This window comes from Asterias rubens, chromosome 2 (genome assembly GCF_902459465.1).
Source record: "Asterias rubens chromosome 2, eAstRub1.3, whole genome shotgun sequence".
Classification (NCBI taxonomy): domain Eukaryota; kingdom Metazoa; phylum Echinodermata; class Asteroidea; order Forcipulatida; family Asteriidae; genus Asterias; species Asterias rubens.
The window spans coordinates 9,980,961-9,998,663 of record NC_047063.1 but is presented as its reverse complement, the minus strand read 5'-3'; the positions used below and the strand labels follow the sequence as shown (position 1 = coordinate 9,998,663).

Sequence of the window (17,703 nt, the reverse complement as noted above, 5' to 3'; positions counted from 1 at the left end):
CATAGTTTGACAGGCTTTACAAAAAATAAATCCACGTTAATTGGAACAAAAGTAACAGCGATTTTCAATATCAAAGTAAGAAAAAAAATACATTAAGCATTACCATTGACTTCAGTCGTTCCACCAATAACTTCCACAGATCTCTCATTGCTGCGTAGTTTTATGCTGTATATAATGTTGTCTTGGAGTGTGCTGTAAAACAATATCCCTTCCCCTTGGTCGGTAGCCATTGCGACTGCTTCGGGTAAATCTGTCAGGATGCACTGACCAGGATGCGATGGTAGGTCTTGGATGTTGTCTGGATACATGCAGATACTGGTTCGGCCTAGCACAAATACCTTGGGTGGTGGAACCTGAATGTCAGAGTCTTGATTGAAGTAAGACAACAAGAATATAACGAATATTAAGTTTGGTTTTAACTTTATACACTGTGTGTTAGCAGTGATACTCAGTAATTTCCCGAGCCCTGTGAAACAAAATCACAACTACTCGGGTGGGATTCAAACCCATGACCTTTGCATCTGGAGCAGTGTCTTGACAACTAGACCACCGAGATTGCCCAGTAGCTAGAGACAGTTTGAATCCTATATTTTAGCAGCGAGTACCACACCTATGTACAAAGTTTTATCTTTTTCAAGAAATCAAGCAAACGTGGCTTCAGTTAGTTAAATGCTACTGGTATCCACATGTACAAACGTGGGGGTAAATGGTGACTAGACCATTTTAAGCCTGTGAACAGCCCAGGCAAATGTCACCCAGGTAACTACATGTAAATTAATTGAGCCCAATGGTAGTTTAACCGGCCACCATTTGGTGTTACTTTCTTCCTTTTATTTGCTATATGCTTCCCTTCAACCTTTGATTAAAAGCTATAGGGCATGTATTTTGTCACATCCGGTTGAAGGTCACTGGCGTAGTGCCCTCATGTAAATAATAATAAATAAAACACAGCATTTGTAAGGCGCTCTTTCTCTGTAAAAAAAATTCAAAGGCGCCGCTCCAGGTCACTAAAAGAAATCTCAGATGTGTTCAAAGGCCAGTCTGAAAAGATGAAAGATGAAAAGTGAGAAATGTCATGTGTATCTCTTAGACTTTGAGGCAGAGAGTTCCAGAGGTGGGGGCAAGATTAGAGAAGGGCCTATCACCATTAGAGGTAAGGTGAGTCCGGGGAACAAAAAGCATGCTGCCTGATGATCCCAGACCTGGCCTGTGTTTATAAATAGTCAGTTGTATAATCCAAGTAATCCACTGGTAATGTTTACACATTGGAATGTTACCAATGGTCTCGGTTAAATTCAAATCTAATGCTAACAGGGCTAAGTTTCATCATCAGGCCCAGGAACACAGAAGGTGCATGCACTTGGTATTTCTACAGTAAAAGAAGAAATAATTAGATATATTTATCCGTACCTGTGACACATGTTCCGTCCTGCATTGCAGTGAATCCATGTTGACACAAACAACTGTATGCATCCCCTCCATCACTGACACAGAGAAACTCACATGGATTTGCATCACAACCAGCTGTATAATTGTCATCAGAGATTGAAAAATAAGTTGTTTTGTTAAATCATGGTTAACGACACTGGACAGACATTATTGGTAATTGTCAAAGACCAGTCTTCTCACTTAATGTATCTCAACATATGCATAAAATAACAAACATGTGAAAATTTGAGCTCAATTGGTTGTCGAAGTTGCGAGATAATAATGAAAGAAAAAACACCCTTGTCACACGCAGTTGTGTGCTTATAGATGCTTGATTGCGAGACCTCAAATTCTAATTCTGAGGTCTCGAAATCAAATTCGTGGAAAATTGCTTCTTTCTCGAAAACTACTTGACTTCAGAGTGAGCCGTTTCTTACAATGTTTTATACTATCAACCTCTCCCCATTTACCAAGTAACACTTTATGCTAATAACCTTTTTTGAGTAATTACCAATAGTGTTCACTGCCTTTAAATACAGTATGGATGATCAATGTGTTTGAATGATGACTCAATCAGCCATATCACTATTATTAACTATAATCGTGCGCATGCAGCAAATCCACAAAATTATGATGTAAAACAAAGTACCGTCAACAAAATTTCAATATTGAAGATCATAAATACTACTGTTGTGAATTAGTAAAATACAGAAGTTAAATAGTAATATTAGTAAAATATACAAAATGCAAATTGCTTGCAAAGAAAACACACATTTTTTTATTCTAACATGTAAATTCGATTGAACGAATGTATCTTGGCAGAGAAGACTGCAATTACAGGAATAATTTTCTTCATACTGAGTAACCGGTTTGGCTAGAATTGGCATTTTTTGAGGCATGGAATTACACGAAGGCCGTGGCCTCTATTTCCCTGGTCTTGGCATTTGATGCCCCTTCGGAGGTAAAACACATTTCTTGAAAGAGTAGGGGTGAACCCTGTTGAATAATGTATGAAATAATAAAGACAAATGTACGAATGCTTCAAAAGTGTTACACAAATGTTACACAATGCCCGGAACCTTACGAAAATTTCAAATTTCAACACCCATTTCAAAAACGGACACACAATGATGTTAACTCACATGATCGCCAATTCTGGTTGTTTCCAGCGTACGTAGTAATGCCAAATGGTAAACGTGGTGTGAGGTTAAAGGTGAAGTAGTGACCCCTGACCTCATCCTTCAAGTAGCAATGTAGCTGATTTGTTGAGTCGGTAACGTAGAGGTAATCCTGTAATTAAAAATAATTATTTCCAAAACTTTCTAAAATGATGTGTGAAGCATTACTGGGTCTAACTGCAGCTTACATAAATTTCGAACGATCTTAATGTGTCCCAATATTTGCCTATTACACCCTCTTTAATTCCTTCACCCTTCATGAAACTATTCTTTGATGAAATTATGCCTTACCTTGTACAGGGTTAAATCGTTAAACCTGTAGAGGTTGTAGTCGACTGCTGTATACACCGTTACAGACTGTCCATCAGTAGTTGCCCAATAGATAGAGCTCCTCATACCGTCCAGACTCCGAGATGTCCAGTATAACCTGCCCAAAATAATACAATAAGTGATGTTAGCCGGTGTGTGGCAAGAGATTCTGCCCCCTGGAGTGCATTTTGGCGACACCAGCAAAAGCCCAACCAAAACAAGTTGGTTACCGGTTGGTCTGAACAGCGTGTCACCACGCTCAACCGAACACACAAACGCCCAACCGATGACCAATGTTTCTGGTTTGGGTTGCCAAAATACACTATTGGAGATTCTGTTCCCCCATAGACCTTTTCGCAAATACCCATTGCCCAAGCGCCAAATGTTATTTAATGAGGTGCATTCCAGGATAGCTATGGATCAAATTTGATCCCTAACTATCCCAGAATGCACCTAACTCCACACCTACTGCGCCTGCCTGAGTATTTGGGATAAGGTCTATAGGAAGAACAGAGCTTCTGATGGCCCCCTCTGTTGGATCCTTCTCCTCCAGACCCCAGGTCATTTTCCAATTTGGGGACAGAATCTCCGGCAGGACACTGGTACTAAAAAGGCAAGATTTTTGTGTAACTTTGGTTTCTTTCGAAGCGTAGTCCTAAGGTATGCCAATCATTCATTCCAATCAATCTAGCATCAACTGTTTATTTTTATAAAAAATCCACCCGATGCTGATTTGACTTTATGTTGCGACTTGTAAATTCAAGTTCCCTTGATCCGATCGATCAGAAGCAAACCAGAACTTACCGTGTAGTGTGATTTCCAGCAATACTAAGACATCTTCAAAAACACTCTCACTAAACACGTCCAAAATCATGAGTCATCCCGTCCACACCGCGAACACAAGCTGGTGTGATGTGTCTTTAGAAAATTGCTTTGCAGGCTCAATAAAACAGATACAGATACAGAACCCCAACAAGTTCCTACCTATCACGTGAGTGGTCAATGGTGAGTCCTACCGCATACCCGGCTTCAGAGCCCCGGACTATTACGCGACGCTCTCGTCCATCCAGACGGCTGCGTTCAATCCTTGGGTCGGTACCCGTATCGGTCCAGAACAGCCACCTGTATGTTAGAAGTACAAAAGCAGCTCAGTAAAAGCGTGAAAGTTTGGTCATACAGCACTAAGCACTGAGCATAACTTATTTAAAAGGTCATGAGTATTATTTGATTTCATTGTAGGTTTTTGCGTTGTTGCCCAGTATGAACGTCCGTCAAGGATACCGGATCCAATTTTCGGCAGATTTGACCGGCACATTTCGATTTAAATTGAAAATATTTCTATTTATAGATTCCAGAAAGATAATTAGCTTTCATTTAAGGAATTGAATTGCAGCATTGAACGAAGTCTTGTTGCTGCTGTTATTGTTGTTTTTGAAGACTAACCACTAGAAGCAATGTGAACAAAACTGCACTATTCTGTACGATATCTAGTTACCAGAAGTTTTTGTCATTAATCCATACTATACATTAAATTTGCCAAACCCCGTTCGGCATACTAACCCAAGTCGTGGATGCACGGCGACACCAGTGGGAACCTCCAATCCTTCCCCAATTACGACTGTATGTTTGGACCCTTCATAATCACTCATCATGATGTGGTTGTATGAAGCATCAGTCCAGTAGACAGTACGAGCTAACCAATCTACGGCGATACCCTGCACCATCGAGGAGGTGCCGCGATACAGGGGCGCTGCAATGAGTTGCTCCCCCTTCAACTGACCGCGCCAAATCACCTTCAGGCGTGGGTCAGCCCAGAAGAAAACACGGTCGTGGTAGTCGGCTGCCAGTGCGGTCCAGTTGGCCGGACTATATTTCAGAAGGGTGTTGGTCACTATGTTTCCAGACGAGAAATAGTCCGCCGGATCTGCTGTTAGGCTTTGCAGTTTGGCTGTCCAATCTAGGAGGTTCTGCTCGAGCCAAACAAGGATTGGTGCATCAGGGTTGTCCATGGGAACTGAAATGAGAAATTGTTTGATTGTTACAATTTTGTTAAGATTTATTGCCCTATTTGACCCAACAAATTAAACCTACATTTGAAACAGCTATTGTTAGGTTTGAACAACAGTCCGCAAATTTTCAGTCGATGGTAATTAAAAACTAAAAAAGAATGATTGTCAGGATCCAAGGTTCTGCTCGAGCCAAACAAGGTTTGGCGCATCAAATATGAGAAATCGTTGGATTTTCACCATTTTGTCAACGATAGCAGATTTGTATTTTGGTTCGAACAACATTACACACTTTGTTTAAGGTTATATGCAAGAGTCCACAAATTAATTAGTCCATGATAGTTCAAATAAATTAATTATCTATCTTTTACCAGTATCGTAGAAAGCGCTGAATCCTGAGCCCCCGATGACGTCATCAGTAAAGAAACGCAGGCGCAATACGTTAGTCGCTGAGACGGTTATTGGCGGTAGTTGCTGTCCGCAATAGACTGTGGATACAGACGTCTCGGCATTGTCACCATCTTGAATAATCTCCACAAAATCATCTCTGTCAACCAATACAGGAAATAAGCAATCAAATGATGAGTAAAATAAATGATATTATGTGACAGTGTATAGGCCTAGGTGATTTTAGATTGAGGGCCGGGAAACACCCCTCAAACCATCGCAAAATGCACAGATGACTCAACAATACTACTCTTCCATTTGTCTCATTATTAAGACGTTAATTTTTGTTGTGAGTGCAGAGTTTGTGCATGCAGTGTTTTTAGGAAAATGTCCCACATCTACCAGTGGCAAATTTCAGTATTTAGCATTTACTGGGGGTATATCAACACGTCGGAGTTCGGTCTTTGAATTGTAACCGCGCTCCCATTAGTAATTTAAAACAGCGCGCCATATTTCTGCACTATTTAGTTTGACCAGCAATGTCTTTGGAATCATAGTATTGTGAAGATATTTTCTTTGCCAAATGGACTTTGGGCAAGGCCGAAAACTATTCCATCATCAACATTTTCATTTGACAACAACTTCACATATTAAACTTCACCCTCTTTTTCAATATTCATGAATACATGACAGGCCCGTTATAATGCTGGTCTTTCATTCCACACCTTTAAAGGGAAGGTACATGTTTGGTCATTACCCAAAACAAATATAAACTTAAAAATTGACTTGGTAACAAGCAATGGAGAGCTGTTGATAGTATAAACCATTTTGGGAACAACTCCCTCTGAAGTAACGTAGTTTTTGAGAAAGAGTTAATTTCTCACTAAAATATTAAAAGACTTCTAGCTAGAAGTCTTTTATTCCTATCTGACAGCAAACAAATTCGTCCAACAAGGGTGCTTTTTCTTTTATCATTTTCTCGCAACTTTGATGACCAATTGAGCCCAAATTGTCACTGGTTTGTTATTTTATGCTTATGATGGGATACACCAAACATGAACAGGGCCTTTAAAAGCCTAATTTTCTTTAGAAAACTGAGATATAAACGCGTCTTGTGAAGACAATTGATAGACTAACTTGCACAAGCTGGTACTGGTAGATTGCAAGTCGAACTCCGAAAACTGCAATTTCACACGGCGACTCGCTGGAGCAGTAAGAGTCCACTCACATTGGAGGCCGGCAGGGTACTGGATGGGAAACCCCGGCTTGACCGGAGACGATATCAATCCCATTCCAGCACGAAGAGTTGATCCACACTCATCTGGCGAAGAGCTCACTCCTGTACTACTACCCGGGGATACAAATCTGTCTCAGAGAGAATTCAAATACCAGAAAATCATAAATAAAATCGTACAATTACAAAACACATCTGGCGAAGAGTTAAAACCTAGCCCACCTTGTTGAGCTGTAAATGACTCTCATTAACATCGAGTCTCTTCACAGTGAAGAGACTGATGTATTGTTAAATCCATTAGGGGCCTATACACTTTCAGAACAGAAACAAAAGTAAAAGTCCACAGATTTACAAATAACTTACGGGGTTTACAGAAGGCAATGGTAAAAGACTTGTCTTGAAATATTATTCCATGAAATAATTGACTTTTTGAAAAAACATTAAAAAAATTATCAATTCTCGACAACGAGAATTACGGATTATAGTAAACACATGTCAGACAACACATGTCAGACACGGTGAAACGTGCGGAAACAAGCGTGGGTTTTCCCGTTATTTTCTCCCGACTCCGATGACCGATTGAGCCTAAATTTTCACAGGTTTGTTATTTAATATATATTATAAGTTGTGATACACGAAGTGTGGGCCTTTGAACAATACTGTTTACCGAAAGTGTCCAATTGCCGTTAAAAGAAAGCCATTTAGCGAAGAGACCGATGTTAAAAGAGAGTTAGACCCAGTAACTGGGGCGCTGTACTCCTTTTTCCGAAATGTTGACATTCTCGGTTGGTCAAAATTTCGAAAAAAAGGAGTACAGCGCCCCAGTTACTGGGTCTTGGTATGTTCAGACTTTACTTGATAATATATTAATAATAATCAGACTTACTGGATAATATTGTTCTTATAAAAAATACTTACATGATGCCTAACGCAAACGTGATCAATAACATGTACATGTACTTCAATTTTGGAGCATTTGCTTTCTCCATCTTGGAGCAAACGTGTTTGGCGTAACCACTGCTGAAAGTGTGTGTCACTACACTGGAGCTCACTGCACTGGAGAGAGATGGCCAGTCAAAAATGGTGTCTGATCTGCAATCCCTGGGGTCTGCGTAGTATTTTACGGGTAGTGTTAATAGTGGGAATCCCCAAACTTTAAATAAACCCGTCCTATGTATGTGAACCACTCAAGTCCAAATTCCCTGCGACTCGAGAACCAAATTGGATCTTGTTAACATTGCTCAGTGGTTAACCTCCAGCAAAACCTTGACCTCATTGTTTACTCAAGTCGTAAATGAATTACCTCCCAGAGTCCCATGGTGAGATTATCTTTCGGAGAAACGGGGATTCGGGGGAACGCATTGCCGAAAGATTTTACATCAGATAGACTAGACTTCCCGGAAAAGTAAAGAGAAGATCGATGGTTCAAAAGAGGGCGCTATCCGAGAAACTTTTGCACCTAAAACACTTCGATATTCTGTCAGATTGATCTTCCAATGATCTGGTCACAGTTAGCCTTGCCTATTGAAACCATGGAGGTAATGTTTGTATGCATATGAATGCGTCAGTGTCATCAAATGGTGTCCATGCGTACGTGCTCTCCCATTCGATTCATTGGTGTTGTTTACACGGCACGCATTTAGCAGTGTCTGTCCCCAGCTAGGTCAGCAGTACGTTGCTCTTTTCTTTGGGTCTAGACACCCTCTGTCAAAAGGCCTGTATTTATTAACATTTGGACGAACAACTCTCGGCCAAATAATCCGAAAAGGCAGGCATGTTAGGAAATGAAATACACAATTAAATTGAATAGCCTTTCCAAGTTTCTAATCATAATAATATTAAAGGCAGTGGACACTATATTGGTAATTGTCAAAGACTAGCCTTCACAATCACAGTTGGTGTATCTCAACATATGCATGCATAAAATAAGAAACCTGAGAAAATTTGAGCTCATTCGGTCGTTGAAGTTGCGAGATAATAATGGAAGAAAAAACACCCTTGTCACACGAAGTTATGTGCGTTAAATTAGATGGTTGATTTCGAGACCTCAAGTTCTAAACTTGAGTTGAGGTCTTGAAATCAAATTCGTGGAAAATTACTTCTTTCTCGAAAACTATGGCACTTCTCAGAGGGAGCCGTTTCTCACAATGATTTATACCATCAACCTCTCCCCATTACACGTCACCAAAAAAGGTTTTATGCTAATAATTATTTTGAGTTATTACTAATACTAATAGTGTCCACTGCCTTTAAATTAAATATAATAATAATAATAATAATAATAATAAGACTTGTAATGTGCACATATCCACCCTGCTGGGTGTTTATTAAATTAATTGTCTTTCTCAGGGAAAAGTGTCACGACCGGGTTTCGCACCCACACTCTGCTGAATGGAATCAACAGAGCTTGAATTGGGTGCTCTTATCCGCTTGGCCTTGACATCCCATGGTGTAGGCCTATGATCATTGTTGTCAAAAGATTATAATAATAAATAAGTCCATTTTCCTTTGCAGACCTACAAAACCTTCAAGATGGATCAAGTCGACATCAATGGTGGAATGACCACAAAGTAAGTATAGTACAATCAGTGACTGTAGTATTTATTATGTGCCCTGCAGCCGATTTCACGAAACGCTAGGATTCACCCTAACTCGAGTAACATGCGTACGGACGAGTAACCCATTAAGCTTATAACCCGTCCTAACTTAGGATGGGTTCAATGCATCCTACGTGTTTGGATACTGAACTGAACCCGTCCTAAGTCTTAAGATGAATCCTAAGTTAGAAAGAGTTTGGTGAAATCAACAGCTTTATTTGGTGAAATCGACTTTAATAATAGGACAAATCCCAACTAAGAACTAGTCATAGGAGATATATTAAAAACTTAAGGCTAGTCCTTTTAACTTAGAACAAGTAACTCATCCTAAGTAGAGAGACTAAGTCTTAACTCTTTGTGAAATCCACCCCCGGGGAGACTTTGCCAAAGCCAATACTTCACAGTACTCCTCCCCTTCAAATAAAACAAACTGTGATACTGTTTTGGGCTTTAGATATTGTGTGAAACCTTACGAACTTGCAACAGTTCACCAAACTGTTCCAATTAAAACCATTTTCAGTTGCTAGAAAAGGTGTAGCCTTGCCCTTCCAAAATCCCAGCTTGAGTTTTGTTGTATTTTTAGGAGAAGAGTGTTTTTTGCACTGTTGTTTGAACATCAGATGGTTCCTGGGGCCTGAAGTCAAAGCCGAGGTATAACAAGGCCCTTATCAATTGGTTTGTTCCCCCCTTTCCCTTCAAATTTTATTTGTTGTATAATTTCCAAGGGCAATCAAAGACTTGTAAGCCTTGCCTTCTTCAAAATCGTACAAAATGCTTAACCCTATTTTATTTATTGTAAATAAGCGATGATGTTCAGTTGAGAAGTAACAGGCTATAGCATTAAAAAAGCTTGGGAACTGTCTATTAATTAAAATTCCTTACCAATGTTAGTCTTCATGTTGTACAATGTAAGACATCGGGTTTTGTTTCTTTTTGTGTTGGGGGGGGGGGGGAGGTTGTCTGTTTGTTTTGAGTTGATTATTTTTTGTGCTTTATTTATTCCTAGGTCAGACCTAAAGGGTTCCGACAAGTTCTTCTTCACGTAAGTTTGAACTATTTCAGTTAACAATGAGAAAAAAAACAGTATTTTGTGTTCTTCAAGCAATCAACTTAAAGGCACTGGTCACGTTTGGTAATTGTCAAAGACCAGTATTCTCATTTGGTGTATCCCAACATCCATAAAATAATCAATCTGTGAAACTTGGGCTCAAGTAGTCATTGAAGTAGCAAGAGAATAATAAAAGAAAAAACACCCTTGTACAACTTTGTGTGCTTTCAGATGCAAAGTAAAAGGCTTCAGCTGAACTTGTCTTTCATCATTTGAGTGAAATTACCTCTTTCTCAAAAACTAGTATGTTACGTAAGAGGGAACCGTTTCTCAATTTCTTTTTTATTATCAACAGTGAAATGTGATATTACATGAAAATGTTATTATTATTATTTATTAGTTTCTGCACCAGATATGATATGATGTACGGATTAAAATACCTCCCTTTTAAGCGCTATAGGAAGGGTGTGGTCTTGGATAATATACCGTAGACACTGTGCTCCTTGAATTAATCTCATTCCTTTTTATTTTGTATTTTGCAGAGCTTACGCTGATGTGAACATTCACGAGAATATGATTCGGGATCACTCTCGCACCCAAACCTACAGGTATAATGTGCGCTTGAACTGTTCATGACTCAGTAGAGTCTTCCAATTCACTGCATTATTCAAACTTTTTGTTTTCTGATCGAGGACCTGAGACTTGTGAGCTTCCTAGAGGGCAAGCAGCCTGTTTATTGTCATGTATTCATAGAGCAGTTTTGCCTACTGCAGTTTTGAAACCGTCTTTTGTTGTCACAATAAGCCTAGCGAAATTACACCGCAGGGCAGTTCCATTAAACTATTTAAAACACATGTGAAGATGAAACTCAATCTGGAAGAGTATGGCCAACTAGAAAGAGATTTCTTCGAAAAGCTGCTGCGAATTTGGGTATTGAATTTGGCTTATAAATTAAGTGGTTTTTTTTTGGGGGGGGGGGTGGTTGTCTTACTTTTCAGTAGTCTTTTATTTCCCTTACCATCCTTACCATTCCCTCTTCCCTCTTGTCTGTTTCTCCTTTCTATATTGCTGCTATTTTTCTTTTCATGCACTTTGAGCACCTTATTAGATTGATATTGCACAATATAAATATTGATTATTTCTATTATTATTATTATTGTTTCAAAGGGAGGCCATTATGGCAAGCAGTCACCTGTTGAAGGGAAAAGTCGTAGCAGATGTCGGCTGTGGCACAGGTGAGCCTGATTTGATGATACATTTTTTGATAATTCACTACTAGATGCACTGTTACATCATTGAAATGAACAAATAACAACGCTGTGCTAAATACTAGAGGACTACAAGTGTTAGAACCACATTGGGGCCAGGTGGGTGTTATGGGGGGCATCTACTCTCGGTCTTTCATTCCCCATATTTATCATAAGACCATGGGCCTTGAAATATTTTCAAATCATATCTTTCCTCTCTTCCTCTTGCTGGCTTGTTTTCTCCACACTCGCCTTGTGCCGTCTACATTAATTAAGAAACATTGACCATAAAGTGTGACTATTTTTTCCCCTTCTATCTAGGAATTCTCAGTTGTTTCTGTGCTAAAGCTGGTGCTAAAAAGGGTAAGTACTTTTCAAAGTTTTGTTGTCAATATAGTTACTTTTGGGGGCTGACCTATGACTTCTTGATCATGAGCAGACCGTTATGGGAAACCATGACTTTCATTGTTATATGATCAAGAATCGGACTTCTTAACTTTGTGCAAATAATTAGGGATCAGATTGAGTCTATCAGAAAGCTGCAACTGACTTTTGTTGGGCATCTCATAAGAAAGGATAGTCTGTAAAGACTAGCCATTGATCGGAGAATTGCTGGGTCCAGCGCAAGAGGGCGTAAGATTGACTTATTGACCTGGTTAGTTAGTGTCAGGTGTATGATCAACAGCGTCATGCTCTAGAGAGTCAGAAGGAGAAAAACAGTTCTATGGTGATATTGTTAGATCTGTGACAATTTGTTGCTACTTTTCCCTCAATGGACTCAAAATGGCCCCCGACAACATCATGAAAAACATAATCAGTTGTCTAAGAGCTCTGGCACCAGACGATAGATGGACAAAAGAAATGTCTTGTTCCACAGTTTCTTCCATTGCAAATGCCTGACACCAAACATTTAGTAAGAGTTATGACATGGTAATATTTTCACATTTTGTTTCAGTTTATGCCATCGATGCCAGTGCTATAATAGAGCAAGCCAAGCTCGTTGTCAAGGAGAATAACTTGGAGAATATAGTGGAGTTGGTCTCGGGGAAAGCAGAAGATGTCCAACTCCCAGAGAAAGTTGACGTCATTGTCAGTGAATGGATGGTAAATATTGGTTTAACTATTCAGTCAATGGTAATGGATCCATTGCTGTATTACTGTTTACTACTAAGCTACATAATCCATTTGACTCATGGATGGTTAGTTCGTATGTTTATCTTAGGTTGTAGCATACGTTTTAAAACTTTATGTCATTGTAATTAATGCTACGGGAATATAGACCTTTATCATGTCACCTCCATCTTGGTCATGATCCTCGCATCACATAATGTAACAATATTGAACGCATTTAGCAAATAGGAACCAGACTATTTTGTTCTTCCAGCCTCGGTTTGGAAACATTGATACTAATGGGAAAGTTTCAGCATGGCTACACCATGATAAAGGTCTATTCTGTTCACATATAGAGTGGATTCTGATTATGTGCATAGCTAGTAGAAAACATTGTTTTGATGAATACAGCTTAGTCAATGACTTTTGTAAAAGCCTGTTGTTGAGAAGTAATTTATTTTAAGAAAAAAAGAATTTTCAATTCATTACAGGGTAACTTCTTGTTGTTTGAAGCCATGCTGAATTCTGTGGTCGTGGCCAGGGACAGATTTCTGAAAGAGGTAAGTTCAAAAGAGACTTTTATATCAAGTAGACGCAACCACGTCTTAGAATGAACAGCAGTTTTTTATTGGAAACTCCAATCAGGAAGAAGATTTATTCAAACATGTTGGATGCTTCTTGATTGATTTTTTCCCCAAAATCATTTGTTGGATTTTCAGGAAGGAATTTAACCGGTCAGCTTTTAATTGGTAGTTTTTGTTTCTGTCTCTTTTTGCCAGGGTGGCCTGATTTTACCATCGAAGTGCACATTGTTCGTTGCGCCAGTGGATAGCCAAAAGATCTACGAGAGAAGGTGAGAAAATGAGCCTTTGGTCTTGATGAGCGTCAAGAAAGCAAACAATACATCATTGGGATTTCAAGAAAGCTTATCATCAGTTATTACTGCATACTAAAAACAGAATTGACTGGATCTGGGTTCCATGGGGCCTAAACCATTTCTGTGTCAGAGTGAATCTGACATCAGTCAAACTAAGGCAGAATCCGTGTTGAAATCATATTTTAAAAACACTTCAGTGTAAAAGTCAGTGTATGGCTTTATTAATTGCACTCAAACAAACAAGCAGTGGTGATTTAGGGATCTTCATACTTGAACTTTAACAGTAGTTCAGAAGAAAATTTTCGCTGGTGTATTGGGCTGTACATGTATATATTCATTAAAACTAATCAGTGTGTCTTATACATCATTTAATCCTATTCTAGGATTGACTTCTGGTCGAGTACTAAAGAAACCTATGACCTCAGCATGGAGTGTATGATTCCCTTTGCAAAGAAGCGCATCTTTGGTGAGCATTTCATTCAATTATTCCAAATCTAGTATCTTTGTTGGGTTTATACTACAAGTAACAAGCAATGGAGAGCTGTTGATAGTTTAAAACTATGAAGTAACATAGTTTTTAAGAAAGAGGTAATTTCGCAGTCAAATAATACAAAAATTCAGGCCTGAAACCTTTTCCCTTGCAACTTCGATGACCAATTGAGCTCAATTGTACAATTGAGACATAGAAGTACTAAAACACAGCATTGTACAATTTAGACAAAGAAGTACTAAAACACAGCATTGTAAAAGCAATCTTGTTTTCTACCCGCAGGCTCGGTTCGAAGGGAGGATGTACCAAGCTCGGAGGTGGTCGGTAAAGAACAAGAGTTGGCACAAATCGACATCAACACCGTTACCATCGAAGATCTAGACAACGTTAAGGTACATTTTTGATAGTAGTTAGAACTAGCCTTAAGGTTTTAGTATCTCCTAGTACTAGTCCTATGTCCTAACCCTTGGTGACCCCAGCTCACTTAAAATCCCTTGGGATAAACATAGGGACCTCATTGCCTCTCCATAAGTGTACCATATAAAGATACATTTTTTTCATCGATTGTCCATTGCAGGGGAGTTTTAAAATGGCGTGCAACAAGACGACCAAACTGTCTGGATTTACAACTTGGTTTGACGCTTACTTTGAGATCAAAGGCAAGGAAACTGTTGTCTTGTCAACGTCACCGTTTGCCACGTAAGTAACCGGTATAGTAAAAAAAACACAAAAAAAACAATAATAACAACTGCCGCAGCTGGAATCAACTGTTACTGTTAAACAATAATACCAAATTAATGAAGGTTGTCAAAGTGGTATCAAGTTCAATATCTGTCAAGGCAAAAAAACTCTTGTGTTGTGCTTCTTTACTTATTTTGCGCTATAGGCCTACTCAAACAAACATTTACAAGTAATTTGCATTCTTCTCCATTTCAAGTCAATGTAAGTGCACCGAGTTTGAAAGGGCCAAAAGAACGGTGTCCTCTTCTGTAAAAAGTTGATAGTTCTTTGCCATTGCTGTTTACTATTGTTCATAGAGGAAAACAATAATGATTTTATTGATCATGACAAAGACTAGGTAACACTATTACTATTATAAGTACAGTGTTGTATTCACGGTGGGCGGTGCCGGGCAGGCCTGCCAAGAACAAAAAGATTTCTCTCTGCACTCTGAGCAAAATACACTGTGCTGCCCAGCACAGATTTCCCCCGGATTGCACTTAAACAATGATGGCCCCATATCTAAACATGAATAATCTTGCCGCTCTCGCCCTTGAATTTTGGGCCCACCACTGAAACTGGTCTAGCTACAACACTATTTACAATGTATGTTGTATATTTTGTTTTTAAGTCGAACTCACTGGAACCAAGCTGTACTGTACTTTGACGAGCCAATTTCTGTGAAAGAGGGCGATGTCTTAGACGGATCCATGTTAGTAACGCCTGCTCTCCATAACGACAGGTATGTTGAGCATTATCAGGTTGAATGTTTTTAAGACTTTTTACTCCTATTGTTATAATTTAGTTTCTTATTTTTTAATTTGTCCATATAATTGTACCTGTGCTTAGTTTTTGACAAGTGCCTTTTGTTCAGCGCCCTAGAGCATTTCAATATGAAGGCGCTATATGCATTTTGGCATTATTAATATTGTCATTGACAAGATGTTGCGACCACTTAACACAAGCAAATACATGTAATAACCAGATGGAGACCAGGGTTGGTAGTATGGTCCCCGATAGTATAAGGACAATTTGAAATGGATGGTGGCTACATACGAACAGGAGACTCGACTTAGATACGTAGTAGCCTGGAAAGAAAGATTATCCAAAGCCTTGTAATTTAGAATGACAAGTTAGTGCAAAACTTGTCGTAACTCACTGTTAGTCCTTAAAGGAACACGTTGCCTTGGATCGGACGAGTTGGTCTATAAAAAGCGTTTGTAACCGTTTTTATAAATTGCATATGGTTGGAAAGATGTTTTAAAAGTAGAATACAATGATCCACACAAGTTTGCCTCGAAATTGCATGGTTTTCCTTTTACTGTGCTAACTAACACGGTCGGCCATTTATGGGAGTAAAAAATTTGACTCCCATAAATGGCGACCGTGTTAGTCGACGAGGTAAGCGAAAAACCGTGCAATTTCGAGGCATGTTCGTGTGGATAATTGTATTCTACTTTTACAACATCTTTCCACCCCTATGCATTTTATAACAAACGATTACAAACGCTTTTCAAGGACCAACTCGACCGATCCAAGGCAACGTGTTCCTTTAATGTAATGTGCCTACTTCTGCCTTCCCGTTTCGTAAGACAATGATGCTGTTTTGCCATAGAGTTTACAAACCCAACAGCTTTTAGCTGCTACATGCCAATTGGGTACACAACGATCTCACTTTGAAATCACAATGCTGCATGCATTGTATTTCTGAAAAAGTAAACTGTTATGTTTGAGATGGTCATAATGGGCCGGTAATTTTAAGTGACAATTGAACAAAGGTGATAATTATCGTTCAACCTTTCATGTACACTATAGGCCTACATGTACATGTATGTGATGGATTCATTACTGCAATAAACAGTATCACTTGAGTTGGATATACTCCAAAATGTTAGTGATTGATTTTAATGGATTCATATTTATGCCAAACATGCTTTGGTTGATTATGATGGATTCAGTACAGTTGCGTATTTACTGTCTTTCAATTGATTGATTTTGGCGGATTTGGTATGGTTTCTATAGCAAAAACACCTACATGTAGGTGTTAAAGAGTCACCTAATCTTCGTTATAGAGGTTTACTGATGAAAACAGAGATGCAAACATTTACATCTTGCAATCGGGGAGACTTTGTACAACATTCAGGGAGATATTTAGAATTACATTCAACAGAATAGGGGCAAAGTTTCAGCGAGATTTTCAAATTGTTCATCAGAACATGGAAAGGTTTTTTAGGGAAACTTTCTGCAGAATCACAGAGAGTTGGCAGTCCTATGAATAGCGCCCTCTTGTGAACAAAATGTGTTCTGTTCAAACATATAATAATAATGGGCTTGTTATATCCCCAACAGACATTTGGACATCAAATTAAACTACAGCATCGCAGGTGGTAAACCAGCTGAGAGAAATTACAACACGTGGAAGACACCGGGCCCAGTTGAAATGTACTAACATGTCGAGAAAAAACATTAAGCCATTTTGAGATAATGGTTAACGCGTTACTACAACACAATTTGGTTTGGGTAATTATTTCTGTATACACCCAACGTAAATACTAGTGCACTCCATAACTAAAAAATGCTACTGAAAGCTTTTAGTAAGACACTCTTGAAGCTACCATCTGCACAAAATATGACTGCGCATTATATTAAGTTCTATTAATTATAATGTGCAAGTGGGGTTTATCTTGTTTGTGTACTGGTGTGGATACGGTGGTGTATAACTAGACATTTCACAGGGAGGGAAGTGGGGAAAAAGAGATAAATTTGGGTGGGGACTTATGGTGTATTAACCATTCATTTGTGAAATTTTTTGGTGTAAAATGGGGGAGGGTCGAGGGTTCTGAGTGGGGAGACTACCACACTCCCCTGGTTACTACATTGATAAGGCACAACTATTAAGTTATATTTTGCTGCCAGTTCTTGGAGAACAACAATAACAGATATGGATGCTTGTGAATGGTGCATTATAGCTTACGAGATGAAAACAAATTAAGAGTCATATTTTTGCAGATTATTTTGTGGTAATTTTATTTGGAGTTCCGAAACAAATAAAGTCTCAATGTATTCGTAAAT

At 38.9% G+C, this 17,703-nt stretch overlaps 2 protein-coding genes across 5 annotated transcripts in view; one reads left to right on the top strand and one right to left on the bottom strand.

Moving 5' to 3' along the window:
- The window catches only part of LOC117302989 (low-density lipoprotein receptor-related protein 4-like), a 24,241-nt gene extending 16,710 nt beyond the window's left edge, over window positions 1-7,531 (bottom strand). Inside the window, exons 1-9 of the mRNA XM_033787009.1 lie at window positions 7,461-7,531; window positions 6,446-6,673; window positions 5,293-5,468; window positions 4,476-4,929; window positions 3,900-4,037; window positions 2,898-3,033; window positions 2,571-2,718; window positions 1,411-1,524; window positions 104-367 (exon numbers count right to left, since the gene is read on the bottom strand). Of these exons, the coding sequence (XP_033642900.1) occupies window positions 104-367; window positions 1,411-1,524; window positions 2,571-2,718; window positions 2,898-3,033; window positions 3,900-4,037; window positions 4,476-4,929; window positions 5,293-5,468; window positions 6,446-6,673; window positions 7,461-7,531 (1,729 nt within the window). The remainder of the gene's footprint in view (window positions 1-103; window positions 368-1,410; window positions 1,525-2,570; window positions 2,719-2,897; window positions 3,034-3,899; window positions 4,038-4,475; window positions 4,930-5,292; window positions 5,469-6,445; window positions 6,674-7,460) is intronic.
- On the top strand, window positions 7,501-17,703 carry LOC117307212 (protein arginine N-methyltransferase 6-like). Of its 4 annotated transcripts, none has more exons than XM_033791895.1 (14): window positions 7,501-8,080; window positions 9,057-9,112; window positions 10,146-10,181; window positions 10,730-10,795; window positions 11,355-11,422; window positions 11,756-11,797; window positions 12,390-12,538; window positions 13,036-13,104; window positions 13,324-13,397; window positions 13,805-13,887; window positions 14,194-14,303; window positions 14,489-14,610; window positions 15,263-15,373; window positions 16,981-17,703. In XM_033791895.1, exons 1-14 carry the CDS (start codon window positions 8,039-8,041, stop codon window positions 17,078-17,080), a joined length of 1,128 nt encoding a protein of 375 aa, XP_033647786.1. In that variant the 5' UTR covers window positions 7,501-8,038; the 3' UTR covers window positions 17,081-17,703. The 4 variants fall into 4 exon arrangements, with proteins under 4 accessions (XP_033647786.1, XP_033647789.1, XP_033647787.1 ...); XM_033791898.1 differs by having other exon boundaries at window positions 7,501-8,197; window positions 9,054-9,112; XM_033791896.1 differs by having other exon boundaries at window positions 7,501-8,310.